The 13114-nt window shown below is 46.7% G+C and overlaps 1 protein-coding gene across 1 annotated transcript; it reads left to right on the forward strand.

The window, feature by feature from the left end:
- Positions 1-1124: 1124 nt before the first annotated feature.
- On the forward strand, positions 1125-13041 carry MYD88 (MYD88 innate immune signal transduction adaptor). The gene is made up of 5 exons (XM_066313964.1): positions 1125-1488; positions 5941-6072; positions 7664-7844; positions 8377-8468; positions 10049-13041. Exons 1-5 carry the CDS (start codon positions 1149-1151, stop codon positions 10201-10203), a joined length of 900 nt encoding a protein of 299 aa, XP_066170061.1. The 5' UTR covers positions 1125-1148; the 3' UTR covers positions 10204-13041.
- The last annotated feature ends 73 nt before the right edge of the window (positions 13042-13114 follow it).

Raw genomic sequence — 13114 nt, forward strand, 5'->3', positions numbered from 1 at the left:
GAATAACTGTAATACTGTAAAATCTCTGAACACTCTGGGTTGATAGGTTCAGGTCTGGTGAGAAATAAACAGACATTGAACAAAAAGAGCAAGTTGTTCTGCCAAAAGCAGAAAAACCAAGTACCCTGTCAGAGCCACATTAACAATTGTAACATTTCTTGTATATGGGGCTTCTATATGTAGCCCATATACATATACATATATATATGGGCTACATATACAAGCCCCATATACATATACATATACATATACATATACATATACATATACATATACATATACATATACACCCCCTAAATTCATCAGGGGTTCAAATAAATTGAACCCTAAATTCAAATATCTGTATATATAAATATTAATATAAATTCATCAGGGGGTGATTTGGGGGGGAATAGAGTGAAACAGCTTTAGTGACAGCACTGTTGTCTCTGGCATAAGTGTCTCCTGACACACAGCACAGATCCCTGTCCAGGTCACTCCAGAGGGCAGGGCACTATGTTTGGACAAAGCCCAGCAGGAGAATCACAGGATCAATTAGGCTGGAAAAGTCCTCTGAGATCAATGAGTCCAACCTGCGACCCAACATCACCATGTCAGAGTGCCACGTCCAGTCTTTCCTTAAACAGCACCAGGGATGGTGATTCCACCACCTCTCTGGGGAAGCCCATTCCAATGTAGTCAATCTTTCTGTGAAAGAAAAAAAAAAAAAAATCTTCCTGATGTCCAACCTAAGCTTACCCAGCACAGTTTAAGATTCTGTCATCTTGCCCTATCATTAATTGCCTGGGAGAAGAGCAATACCTGTCTATACACTTGTCTACATCTTCCTGTCACGAGGGAGTTTTAGAGAGTGATAATATATTCCCTGGGCCTCCTTTTCTCCAGATTAAACACCTTCAGCTCAGTTGGGCTCCTCCTCACAGGACGAGTGTTTCAGACCATTCCCCAGCTCCGTTCCGTTCTCCGGCCCCTGAATGCCCTTCGTGCGGACCCAGGAGCGGAGCACAGGGGCATCATCCATCCCCGCGGTCCTGCCGCCCCCGGGCTCGGTACAAACCCGTGCTGCCCCGCAGCGGAGGCGGCGGAGAGGCGGGGCGAGCCGGGAAGCGAAAGTGCCGGGAAGGGGAAGTTCGGAACGCGGCACGGCCATGGCCACAGCTCCATGGGAGCCCGGCTCCGGCCCCGGGCCCGTCCCGCTGGAGCTGCACGCCGTGCCCATGGTCGCGCTGAACTACGGCGTCCGCCGCCGCCTCGGCCTCTACCTGAACCCGCGGGCGGCCGCCGCCGCAGACTGGACGGCGCTGGCGGAGGCGCTGGGATGCAGCTTCCTGGAAATCCGGCGGCTGGAGGGGCTGGCCGACCCCACGGCCACGCTGCTGGAGGAATGGCCGAGGCGCTGTCCCGGCGGGGCCACTGTGGGGCAGCTCCTCGATGTGCTGCGCCGCTTGGGTCGCCACGATGTCCTGACGGACCTGGCCGGCAGCGTGGGTGAGGCGCTGGGGACGGGGAGAGCCGGGATAGCCCCGGGAATTCCGGATAGCCCCGGGAGTCCTGGATAGCCTCGAGAGTCCTGGATAGCCCCGGGAGTCCGGGATAGCCCCGGGAATCCCGGAGAACCCCGGAGACTGCCCTCGGTGCTGCATCCTTGATGCCTGGGGAAGGAGGGGATGCTGTTCGCGTTGGTCTTTCTGTTCATATCGGTCTGTTCGTGTTGCTCTTTGCTGCTCGGGCCGCGGAGGTGAGGTTAAGAAGAAAATCCCGCTCGAGAAGCCCTTTCCAGGTTACGGAGTGACATCCTCGGGATGTCGGGAGGGCCACAAAGATGCTCCGAAGGCTGGGACACGTGTGCTGTGGAGACAGGCAGAGAACTGGGGGTGTTCAGCCTGAAGAGGAGACCTCAGAGCCCCTTCCAGTGCCTGAAGGGGGCTTAGAAAAAGGACAGAGGGGGACTTGTTGCGTAGGTGAATAGTGATAGGATAAGGGAGAATGGTTTTAAACTAAAAGAAGAGAGATTTAGATTAGATGTTAGAAGATTAGATATTAGATTAGGTATTGGGAAGAAAATCTTCCCAGTGAGGGTGGGGAGGCCCTGGCACAGGTGCCAAGAGAAGCTGTGGCTGCCCCTGGATCCCTGGAAGTGTCCAAGGGCAGGTTGGATGCTGCTTTGAGCAATGTGGGATACTGGAAGGTGTCCCTGCCCATGGCAAGGGGTCAGAATGAGGTGACCTGTAAGGTCCCTTCCAACCCAAACCATTCTGTGATTCACAGAAGTCTCACCTGGCTCCCAGGAGAGATGTGTGCTGTGTTTCTGCTAACCATGAGCCTTGCAAAGTAACCTAGGGCCCTGTCTTATCCCAAACCTTCAATTAAAAAGTTTCTGTGTGTCAAAAGATGCTCTTAGCCAAGTTAGCTAGGAGATGGATTGCAGTGACACTGGGCAGTGTGAAAATTATGATGTAGTGTGGATATAGTGTGATAGGAAGATGTTGGGAGAGATGAGGGATGTGTGGAACTGGATAAGGTCAGGAGAAAAAAAATCCATGCACACTGAAAAAATTGAGATAGGTCAATGAAAAGGATGAAGGTCCTTGTGCTGTTCTGATAACTTTTTCTTTTTTGGGCTCTCTGTATTCTTTGTGGTCAGAGAAATTCGGAGGGAGCCCAGCTGTCATCATAAGGGGAAATTTCTTGCCAAAGGATTTCCAAAGCCAGAGAATTCCCTGAAGGGCCTCTGTTGTATAATAGAGCTTATAATAGAGTTAGCAATGAGGAAGTAATGAATCTCACTTCCTGTTACTCATGGAGATAAAGGAAGATGAAGAAATGCATCTCTGTAGAGAGCCTGACCAAGAAGCAATGGAGGACTTCCCTTTGTGGTTCTTCCTGCTTAAGATCACAGTCTGAAGGGCAGGTTTTGGGAAAGGCAAAAGCATCAGTGTGCTTTCTGATCTGCTTATCAGAGGTTCCTAACACATCTGGGGCAGCTTCCAGCTGTGCAAAAGATCTGGGGCTTCACAAAAACATTGGGATCACCCAGGCTGGTTCTGGCCCTGAGCACAGGACCTGTCTGTCCCACTGCAAGGGAGTGTGGTGGATGGACTTTGTCAGAGCTGGAATAGACTCCAGCAGAATGACTGGGAAGAGCCTGGGTTGCTGTAGATTGCAGGAAAATCACAAGTTTTACCCAGATAAGAGGAGACAGGTAAATTCTTGGAAGAGGGGCCCACTAAGGGCTGTTCAACAAAAACACTGGCTGTGGCTCAGGAAATTCCTTACCTGTGAATAGTCCAAAGGACAGATTATAAAAATAGTTTGTAGAGTATACCAAAAAGATAGATTTTGTGGAAATACGTATATATGTATATGTTAGGGAAATATATATATGCAGTACTTGAGACAGGATGAGGCTTGGGGCTGGTGGACCTTCAGCCTGACCAGTGGGACTGTTCCTCTTCTATGATATTTGGTTGAGGACTGCACTGAGGGCTTGTTACCTGTTGCTGGTGCTCTTGCAGAAGTTAGAGATGGAAAGGAGAGGAGAGGAGAGGTTTCATGTACTCTTGTGCATGGTATTTCCTGATGCCAGGGGCATCTTTGTGTACACTGGAACTTCTTCAGTGAGATGCAGCTCAGAATGAGAAAACATCGGTGTCAATGTCCCAGCAGCTCTGCCCTAACTGTGATCTTTCCCAGCAGTTTATTTCGCTGTGGAATCATTTTCAGGGATGTGAAGCTTTTTGCTTTGATACATTTGTACTCTTTCCTGCTGAAACTCAAGGATTTTTGTTTCTTCTGTGACCTGTTACAGCAACGCTACTTTCCTGCCTGTCAGTTACTGGGTCTGTTTTCTCTGTGTTCTCATCATGCTACTGATTTTGTGCTTTATATTTCATGTTTCTATTCTTTTTTTCCCAATTCCTTGGGGATTTGTTTGACTGCCAGAGGAATGTAAAGACTACTTAGGTGCTTGGTGGAGGAGGACAGCTTGGAGGAGTTTCTTGCTACTTGGTTGTGTTGTTTAGCATCCTTTATCTTCATGGTCTAAAGTCATCCCTGATCCTTGTTCACTCTCATTAACCTGTACAATCAGGTGTTGTTTGCAGCTGGGGACTGATCCATCCCAAATCAGAGGCAAGGAGAGAAGACTTGGAGCAAATGCACTGTAAATGAACATTTCTCTATTGAGCATTATGCAATGCTGTTAAATAAGTGCCTCTTCTTGCCTATTCAGCAGTATTTTGGATTGTGAACCTGGCTCCTGAGGGAATTAAGGCATACTTAAGGTGGTGGCTGTGTGCCAGTCCTTCCTTTAAGACTGCTGAACCCATTGGCAACTTCAAAGTGACTTTAATCATGATTTCAAAGATACTGACTTAGATGACACACCTCATGCAACAGGCAGCTGGCAGAGATCTGGGACCTGAGTTAGGGTTCTGGTGAGGAAAGTTGTGAAATCTGAACCTTCTGGCTGGTAAAGAACGTGGCTGATTGTTCCCTCTGCGGGACTGGGGAGGCTGAGGGGAGGAGAAAGGCAGATTGGGAATGCCTCAGCCTCAGGAAAGGCTTTGATCAGATCTGAGCCTTATTAGATTGGAGATAATCCAGTAACAAGATGCAAAGCTGAGATAGAAGCAGGGGATGGGGGCTCAAGCTGGGCTCCTACAGACCTGCTTTTGCCAGCTTGTGTTACAGGAGGACTCACTGGGCTCCCACCAGCATCCTGCACTTCCAAGGGATCCTTTCCTCTGCTGTTGCACCAGTCAGCTGTGCCAGTGATTAACACTTGTTGGGTTGGATTTTTTTTTTTTAATTTTAAGTAAAGGGAAAGTCTCTAAGGAGCCTTATCTTTTTCTTAATTCCTGTTTTCAAATCTCCTTTTACTTTCAGTTCTTCTGTAATTGCAGCGTAGCAGAGGCTGCAGAGTTTCTTGTTGCTTCTCCGAAGGCTTCACATGTAGATTTATGATTTATTTTTAAACCAGGTCTGTTTAGAATAGATCTGTGCCCATCACTGACCTGATTGGGAAGGTCACACCTGTGACTGTGACACATCTTTGCCCTTCAGTTATCTCAGGGTGGCATTCATGTCTACTCTGCTTGGGATAGGAGGATCCCTATTGCTGTTGCACAACATAAAAGCTGCTTCAGGGACTCCTTAAATTTTTACATGGTCCTGCTGTATGTGGTGAGTGTGTGTAGTCATTGTCACCTGCAGTTGTCTTGGCTGGCAAAGGCTGGGGGTGTGAATCAGCTTTTGTGTGTCTGCAGAGAGTTGGTAAGGTTGGAAAAGACCTACAGGATCATTAACCCAGCACTGCCAAGGCCACCTCTAAACCCTTTCCCCAAGTGCCACATCTACACATCTTTGAATTCCCTCCAGGGATGCTGACTCCACCATTGCCCTGGGCAGCCTGTTCCAGTGCCTGACCACTCTTTCAGTGGAGAATTGTTCCCTAATGTCCAATCTAAACCTCCCCTGGTGGAGCTTGAGGCCATTTTTTCTTGTCTTACGGCTTTTTACATGGGCAGAAAAACTGACATCATGAAAACCTCCCCTACTATTTTGTGATTTCAAATACTTCAAAATGCAGAATGGTGAGAGCAGATAGCAGAGTTGGGAGCTGCTCTGTACCTTATGCCTGGTATTGAAGGTGTACTGGGATATAGTAGAGCTAAGGGGAGGAGGAGGAATAAAACAAGTAAAAGAAAGTACTTAAAATATCAAGAGTGATTTTCAGGAATTAATTGCTAGAGGAGGTGGTGGAGGCAGCATCAAAATGTTCAGAAAAAGGTGAGAGAAATTCTACACACTGAAAGAAACAGACAGGGGGTTTCCCTTGAGCATCCCTGATCCATGAAATAGCTATTCCTGTTTTAATGAACTCCAGCAGTGTAAACCCATGTCACAGGAGCCTCTTGCCCTGGCTGTGTGTTTTTGCAGAGGAGGACTGTAAGAAGTACTTGCAGAGGAAGCAGGAAGAGGCCAACCAGCCTGTCCAAGTGCCAGCAGTGGACAGCAGCGTGCCCAAGACATCGGAACTGATGGGCATCACCATCAGGGATGATCCGTATGGTGAGAGCCCACACTTCCATTGCTGCCTGATGCCTCGTGCTGGGATCGCCTTCCCCATGGGAAGTGTAGAAAACCTGTTTGCTTTCATAATTCCCACAACTTTTCAGACCCCAGGCCAGCATGCTTTCTTCATTTTTCCTGTTTCTTAGAGCAGAGAGGGAAAACAAACCTGGGGAGCACTTCACCCAGGAACAGGCTGGCACAGAGCCACTGGACACACATGGGAGGAGACTTCATGGAAGAATGTCCCTTAGCCCAGCCTGGCCCAGAGCTGCTGAAAGCTCAAGGGGTTGGAGCCCAGGGAGAAGGGTGTCATAGGTGACTTCCCTGCCCTGTCTTTGGCAGGTGGAACCACCTTGAATGAAAAGGAAGTGGGTTTGAAGTAGGACTGGGTGTGCAGTGGGTGGGGAGAGGAAATGGGTTCTGTGGGTGTGGGCTGCTGTGTGTGCAGCCCTGCATGTGCAGCCAGGTGTGTGTACTCATGTGCTGGCCAGTCTGACTTTGGGTGGCCACCTTTGCTGCATGTGTGAACATCAATAACCATCCCCAAATGTCCACAGACCAATATTCTGGTGTTTGTACGTGGCAGCTTTGCCTGATGTGACCCCCAAGTTAGTGCCATGCCCCTGCAGCTGTACCCTCAGTTTGACTGACCTGGCAGACATTCTCCTTCTGCTTCACTGGATGCTTCTTGGGCTGAATCTGCCTGCTGGGTTGATACTTTCCTCAGCAGCTTTTAGAGCCTGACCTATTTTTTTCGCTGTGGTAGGCTTTAACTGGCATAAAAAATGGAATATATCTGTAGTGACACTGATATGGAAAAAAAAAAAAATAACACAGTTGGAAACTATCCAGCAGTATTAAAGCACTTAATAATTATGAGAAACATTGCCTTAAAAAGCAGCACTTTAATATTTGGATAACTTCTAAATAAACAAGAGCTGCCAGCCATTAATGTAATTGGAAAGCAAGCCCATTAGGATATGACTTCAGGTAACCAGGCTTGACATCTTAGGCATAAAAATGACAGCTTCCAAATTTCAAGGCTCACCCCATAGCTCCATCAACAGCAGATGGCAGGACATTGCTGAATGCTGTTTTGGTTGGGAAGTTTGAATCTCTGTGATCTGAACTAGGGAAAAAGGACCCGAGCCACAAGGATATTACAGATGTGAAACTCCCAGTGGAATTCCAGGGTGTCAGGGCTCTGATTGCATACCCTGGGGTGCTCTGCTCCCTCCAGCTCCACCCAGACTCCCCGTGGTTTGATGTCATTGCCTCCACAGATTTTGCCTGTCTGTAACTCAGCTCCTTTCCCTGACCCTTGACAGGCAATGTGGGTGTGTGTGAACAGCCTGGCCAGTGAAAGCAGCCAGGGCACTCATGTGTGTTACCTCCTGCCAGCCCTGTTAAGGACAGGAGTGGGCTGAAGGGCAGCTCATCTAATAAAATTCTAAATTACCTTTGCAAGTTTGGCCAGAGCTTTTCTGTCAGACTCCTGATTAAAGTCTGTGGGAGCTCTTGAAAATTCACTACAGGAGCGAACTTCATTTACAGTAGAAGATGACAGCTACATTTTTAATGGTTTCAGGGAGTGGAACAGAGATATTTGATGCCTTCATCTGCTACTGTCAGAAGGACCTCCAGTTTGTCCAGGAGATGATCAGGGAGCTGGAGCAAACAGAGTTCAAACTGAAGCTCTGTGTATTTGACCGGGATGTCTTGCCAGGAGCCTGTGTGTGGTCCATCAGCGGAGAACTTATAGAGAGGAGGTAAGTGAACCGTGGCTCTTGGGGCCAGCTGTGAGTGTAGTGGAACATCACATTCATTTGACAGGGATGTCTGCAGCGTGGTGCCAGTGAAACAGCAAAAATCCACAAGAATGTCTTAATGGGGTTTGTTTTATGCTCTTGGCTCAAGAAGCACGACTCAGGCGTTCCGCAGTGTGTCACTTCATTTTGTTCATGAGGGAGGTGCCACTGTGGTGATGCTACTTATGTTCAGTTGCTTTTCTTTGCCTTGTGTGTCATGTATAGACACAGGATCACATAAGGGTTGCACAGACACTCTGGACTTCACTGTTTCCTCATTTTTTGGTTTATGAGTGTGTATCTGTAACCAGGTTTTTCTGTGTGACGTCACTATGTGTCTGTCAGTCATTCCTGCTCTGCAGTTAATTCCTGCTGGAACACAGCCAGGTCCTTCTCCACTGGAGCAATTCAGAGCAGTACATGTTTCTGTTTGTGGGACTGAAAACCATGTCATTTGACATTTTATCTGTTTTCTCCCCTGTTTATTCTCCAGGTGTCGGAGGATGGTGGTTGTCGTTTCAGATGACTACCTGGAAAGCGACGAATGTGATTTCCAGACCAAATTTGCTCTTAGTCTTTCCCCAGGTAAGATCACACAAATATTCCACTTACAATTGCACATTATCATTTTTATTACAATGACATCTAAACCTTCAGCTGAGGTCAGTGGGCACTGTACCACTGGAACTAACAGGGGCTTCATAATTTGGTTGTGCAGGCAGAGGCTTGGGCTCAGTCCTTCCCTGCTCTTGACCTCTCTCACATAGCTGTGAGCAAGAAGCTGCTTGTGCTGCACTGCTCCAGCTGTCAGTGAGATAATGCTGCCTGCTCCAGAAATGTCAGAGCTGCATGTCAGGTATGTGAAGGGCTTCCAGATCCATACAGGAAAATTTGCTGCTAAAGAGACAAGTAGTATAATAAATCCAGGATGTTTGTGAGTAAAGCTGGGAATTAGGTGACAGGTAATGAATATGCAGATTTCAAGGCCAGGCTGGATGGGGCTCTGAAGCAACCTGGTCTAGAAGGTGTCTCTGCTCATAGCAAGGGGATTGGAACTGGATGATCTTCAAGGCCTCTTCCAACCTAACCCATTCCATTTTATGATTCTTGCAGGGATCCTTGAGTATTATGGATAGGTAAACAAAATACGGAATGAATGTTCAACTTGGGTTGAAAAATTTTTTACATATTTTGTTCTGAATTGAAAAGCCACCAGTTTACTTCTGCCAGCTCTGTTGTGATTGCTCTTCTCTAGCCACTAGTTGTTCTACAATTGTCTGTGTTGCTGGGGACTAACTGCAGGCTCATGGTGTGGAGGATATGTAGAATTGGGAAGAGTATCTGGATATAAAGTCTCTTTTCTAGATGAGGCATCTGACTTGATATTATAAAGGACATGCCAGAGGTTAGACTGGAAGCTGGTGGCAGAGATGGGAATTCACTTCATCTTCCTTGACACACTAATTTCATATCATATCAGTTAATCCATTGAACACTCCCAGGACTTTGTATCAGCCCCCAGTCATCAAGATTTATAGAAAAGTCCTTTTAGTTCTTCACTAGTGTTTTGTGGGCATCACATCTTCCATTAGAACAGGAAAAGAAGTTCCATCTGTATGGAATGACCTGAACTCTGCCAGTGAGAACGTGGGTGAGGTACAGGCTCAGAGAAGTCACAGCATCACCTGTTTGTGTGGGGTGTTAGTAATGAACAGAAGGGTTTGGTGGCAGGCTCTGGGAGCTCCATGGATTACTCCAGCATCTGCTGCAGTTATGAAATCTTGGTCATTTGCTTCATCCTGGTCTCAGTGTCATCACTTGTGCAGTGGAGGTGGTGGCAAGTGTCCCTGTGGAGAGCTACGGGGGGAGAAACTCCTTTGTAGAAGAGCTGCTCCTTCAAGCAGCAGCAGTAACAGGGAGAGTATTCTCATCTCATGGTGTCTCAAAAGCAGCAGTCCATGTTAGCAGGGGGGATTCATTGGGGAACATCTGCAGCCTGAATAAATCAGGACTCAGAGACTCGCTCTCCAGAGTGAGAGCTGGTTGCAGTATAATCAGATGATGCCCAGTCAGGAGCAAACGTGGATCTTGTGCTGTGTGTGCTGTGGATGTGGGCTCTGCCTGTGGCTCTGTGTAACCCTCTGCCTGTGTGACCTCTCTTCCAGGTGCTCGTCAGAAACGGCTGATTCCAGTCAAGTACAAGTCCATGAAGAACGAGTTTCCCAGTATCTTACGGTTCATTACAATTTGTGACTACACCAATCCTTGCACCAAAAAATGGTTCTGGATGAGACTGGCAAAATCCCTCATGCTGCCCTGATGCAAAGCCCTGAGAGCTGGGTGCTCTTGTAACCTGTCCTGGCCGTGCCTTTGGACCAGGGGTGTCCTTGACACAGGGTCTTCCACCACTTCAGAACCTGGATCCTCGCTTGGAGCCTGTGACTGGGAACAAAGAACTCTCTCCAGCACTTTCTCACAACTCTGAGGGGAAATAAAGCAACTGTGTGGGTGTTCTGGGTTAAGTCAGTGAGCAGCAGCATCCAGGATTTGTGGAGTAAGCACTTCCAGTAAAAATACTGAAAATACACATTTCAAGAGTGTGTGATGCAGGAATACTCTGTTGTAAGAACTAGCAAGACCTCAGAGCCTCAAACTACAGGTTTTGTCAATGTTTTAAAAGCTACAGTAACATCGAGGCTTGTGGGAATTTTACCATATTGGACAGGTCTGTCTCTATTCAGGTCACATTTGATTCAGTGACCTTACATCAGCATTTAATATTCCTAGATATTACTAAATTTTTACTTCTCCTTCAGGAGAAATTCAGTCTTAAAATACATCTTCTCAGTGACAGCCCTTACTACACAAAGCAGGGGCTGCTATTGCTCATTGACTTGACCGAGGTCTGCACCTCAGTGGTTTCAGATCTCAAATTCTTTCACCTTTAAAAGCCCTCCAAAACACAGCAGCTTTTGGGATGCCTCAAAGGCATAGACTGATTAAGGAGTGTATTAAATTGACATTTGGGCCGTTTAAAATATGGAGGTGAATGTTACATTAGTAGGAAAGCCTAATTTAATTAACTGCCACAATAATGACTGTATTTCTGTGACTAAGGCTCAGAGCAATGTCAAGACTACTCTGCTTGAATCCTGCCTGTGACTAGTGGATCTCATCAGTACTCCAGGCTGGAGAGCAGGAGTTCTACCCAAAGGAGTGTTTAAAGCGATCCATTGGTATATTAAACAGATTTACAGTAAATATTGACTTTTTAAATTGGGGAAGAGAGGAATCTTGATTATGTCTCTGCAGTTGCTTGAACTCTGCCCCTTTGTTCATTACTTCAGCCACTGACTCATGTTGATTTTACAGCTTAATGTTTTACTAGTTTACATTTTTTAAGGTTGCATCCGGATGGGATTTTATTTTTTTGAATTTTAGCTTTGTTTTAAAGCATTACCAGGGCTGAGACAGAAATGTGCCCTCACGCTCCCTGTCAGTGAATTCATGTCGATGAATCCCTTACTGGGGATGCTGCCAGATCCTGCCCAGGTGCTGCTGCTGCTGGTCCCTCCTGGCTGACATCAGCAGCCCTTGACCTGAGCGTGGTGAAGCTCATTCACACACATCATGTTGGCAGCAGGAGCCATTTTTGGATAGACCCAGGAGCTGGGTGTTTCTACCACAAAAGTAACTGCTGCCATCGTGCCAAGGTGACATTTGCACCTTCCTGTCTTGCTGGAACAAGTGAGAAGTCTGTGGGCACGGGAGGGGGAAAGTTGGGTTGATGAGGGGTTTCTGAATAGTTTGTCTTCAGTGTCCTGTTGCCCTGGGGCCTCTCCTGCAGAAGTGGAGACAGCTGCTTGCCTCGGGTTTTCTGCATAATCTTTAAATGTTAATTATAGAAGAGCTTCAGAAGGCTGCTTGATCCCCAGGCACTGCGGGGGCTCAGTGAATTCTCATACTCCGGAGAGCCTATAAACATCAATTATGGGTCATTACTCGCAGGACCGAACCGGATTCCTCCTGCCTGGAGAGCTGGAAGGGCTCTGGAGGCTCACTGAGGAGCCCGTGCTGTGGACGCTAGAGGGAGGCCATGGCCCACGCTGGTACCCTGTGAGAGAATGCGGGTGGGATGGGGAGACAGCCGGGATGGGCCAGCGGGGCACTAAGCCTGGCATGGAAAAATCACAGCTGGGTTCTCCTCCTCTTCCCCTTGCTCTCCTTCTGGGCAAGGTATACCAAAACCAGCGAGAATTTTGGCAGCTTGAACCTTGTGTGATGTCTTCTGAGTCCTGATGGTTTGGGACTTGGCGTGTTGCATATGAGGGGAAAATAACAGCAAGGAAAAATGAATTGTGTTTGTAATTGATGATTTGGTGATTGCCCAACAGGGAAGCGCTAGTTCTGGAAGGGAAAGCAAACAGAGGGGCTAAATTTGCTAAATTTTCTGAGTTCCAATAGATAAATGCCAAATTCCAGTTAATGGTGAAAGATCTTGGGATCTTATTACCACTCTGCTTGTGGTGCCCTGGCCGTTCTCTCTGCTTGGCTTGGAGCTGGGGAGATCTTACTGTTATGGGAGTTCTGCTTTATTACAAGTTACTATTTATCCTGTAGGCTAAAATAATTATTTTGGGGTAAAGTGAGGTAACAGCCCTAAAACATAAAATATGCTTTAAATATGTATCCTCTTCTATGCAAACCCCAGAGTTTATGCACTTCTGACACTTTCATATATGCCTTGTCACAATAACTTGAAGTGTGACATTGTGAATTATACAAAATGTAGTTCTTGTAAACTGTTTGCCCAGTTCGGTGGCATTTGGGGTTCTCCTCCACTCTTTCATTCTCTGTGGGAGGTCAAAGTTCTTGAACGCCTTTAAAAAAGGGATTCATAAAATTGTGATGTTACAGAGTTTCTTTTATTTTGTTTCTGTCCCTCACTGAAATTGTCTTAGTTAAATCTGTTAGTGCCAAATCATTTATTTTTCTATATAGACATATATATTTATAATAATTTTGTGTCCTGATACCAAGAAAGAAAGCATGTGTCTTTATAGGCATTCTGAAAATAGACAGTGTTTCTGTTTTGCTCCTCAAAAATCCAAACTTTTGCTACTTATGAAAATATTTTAAAATAAAGAATGAAAACCCAGCAGGCTGAATCTACTTTGTAGGCATCCAAGAACAAAACCATGTCTCAAAATTGAGTGTAAGTGAGGAATGAT

The sequence above is a fragment of the Sylvia atricapilla genome, chromosome 1, assembly GCF_009819655.1.
Source record: "Sylvia atricapilla isolate bSylAtr1 chromosome 1, bSylAtr1.pri, whole genome shotgun sequence".
Taxonomy (NCBI): Eukaryota; Metazoa; Chordata; class Aves; order Passeriformes; family Sylviidae; genus Sylvia; species Sylvia atricapilla.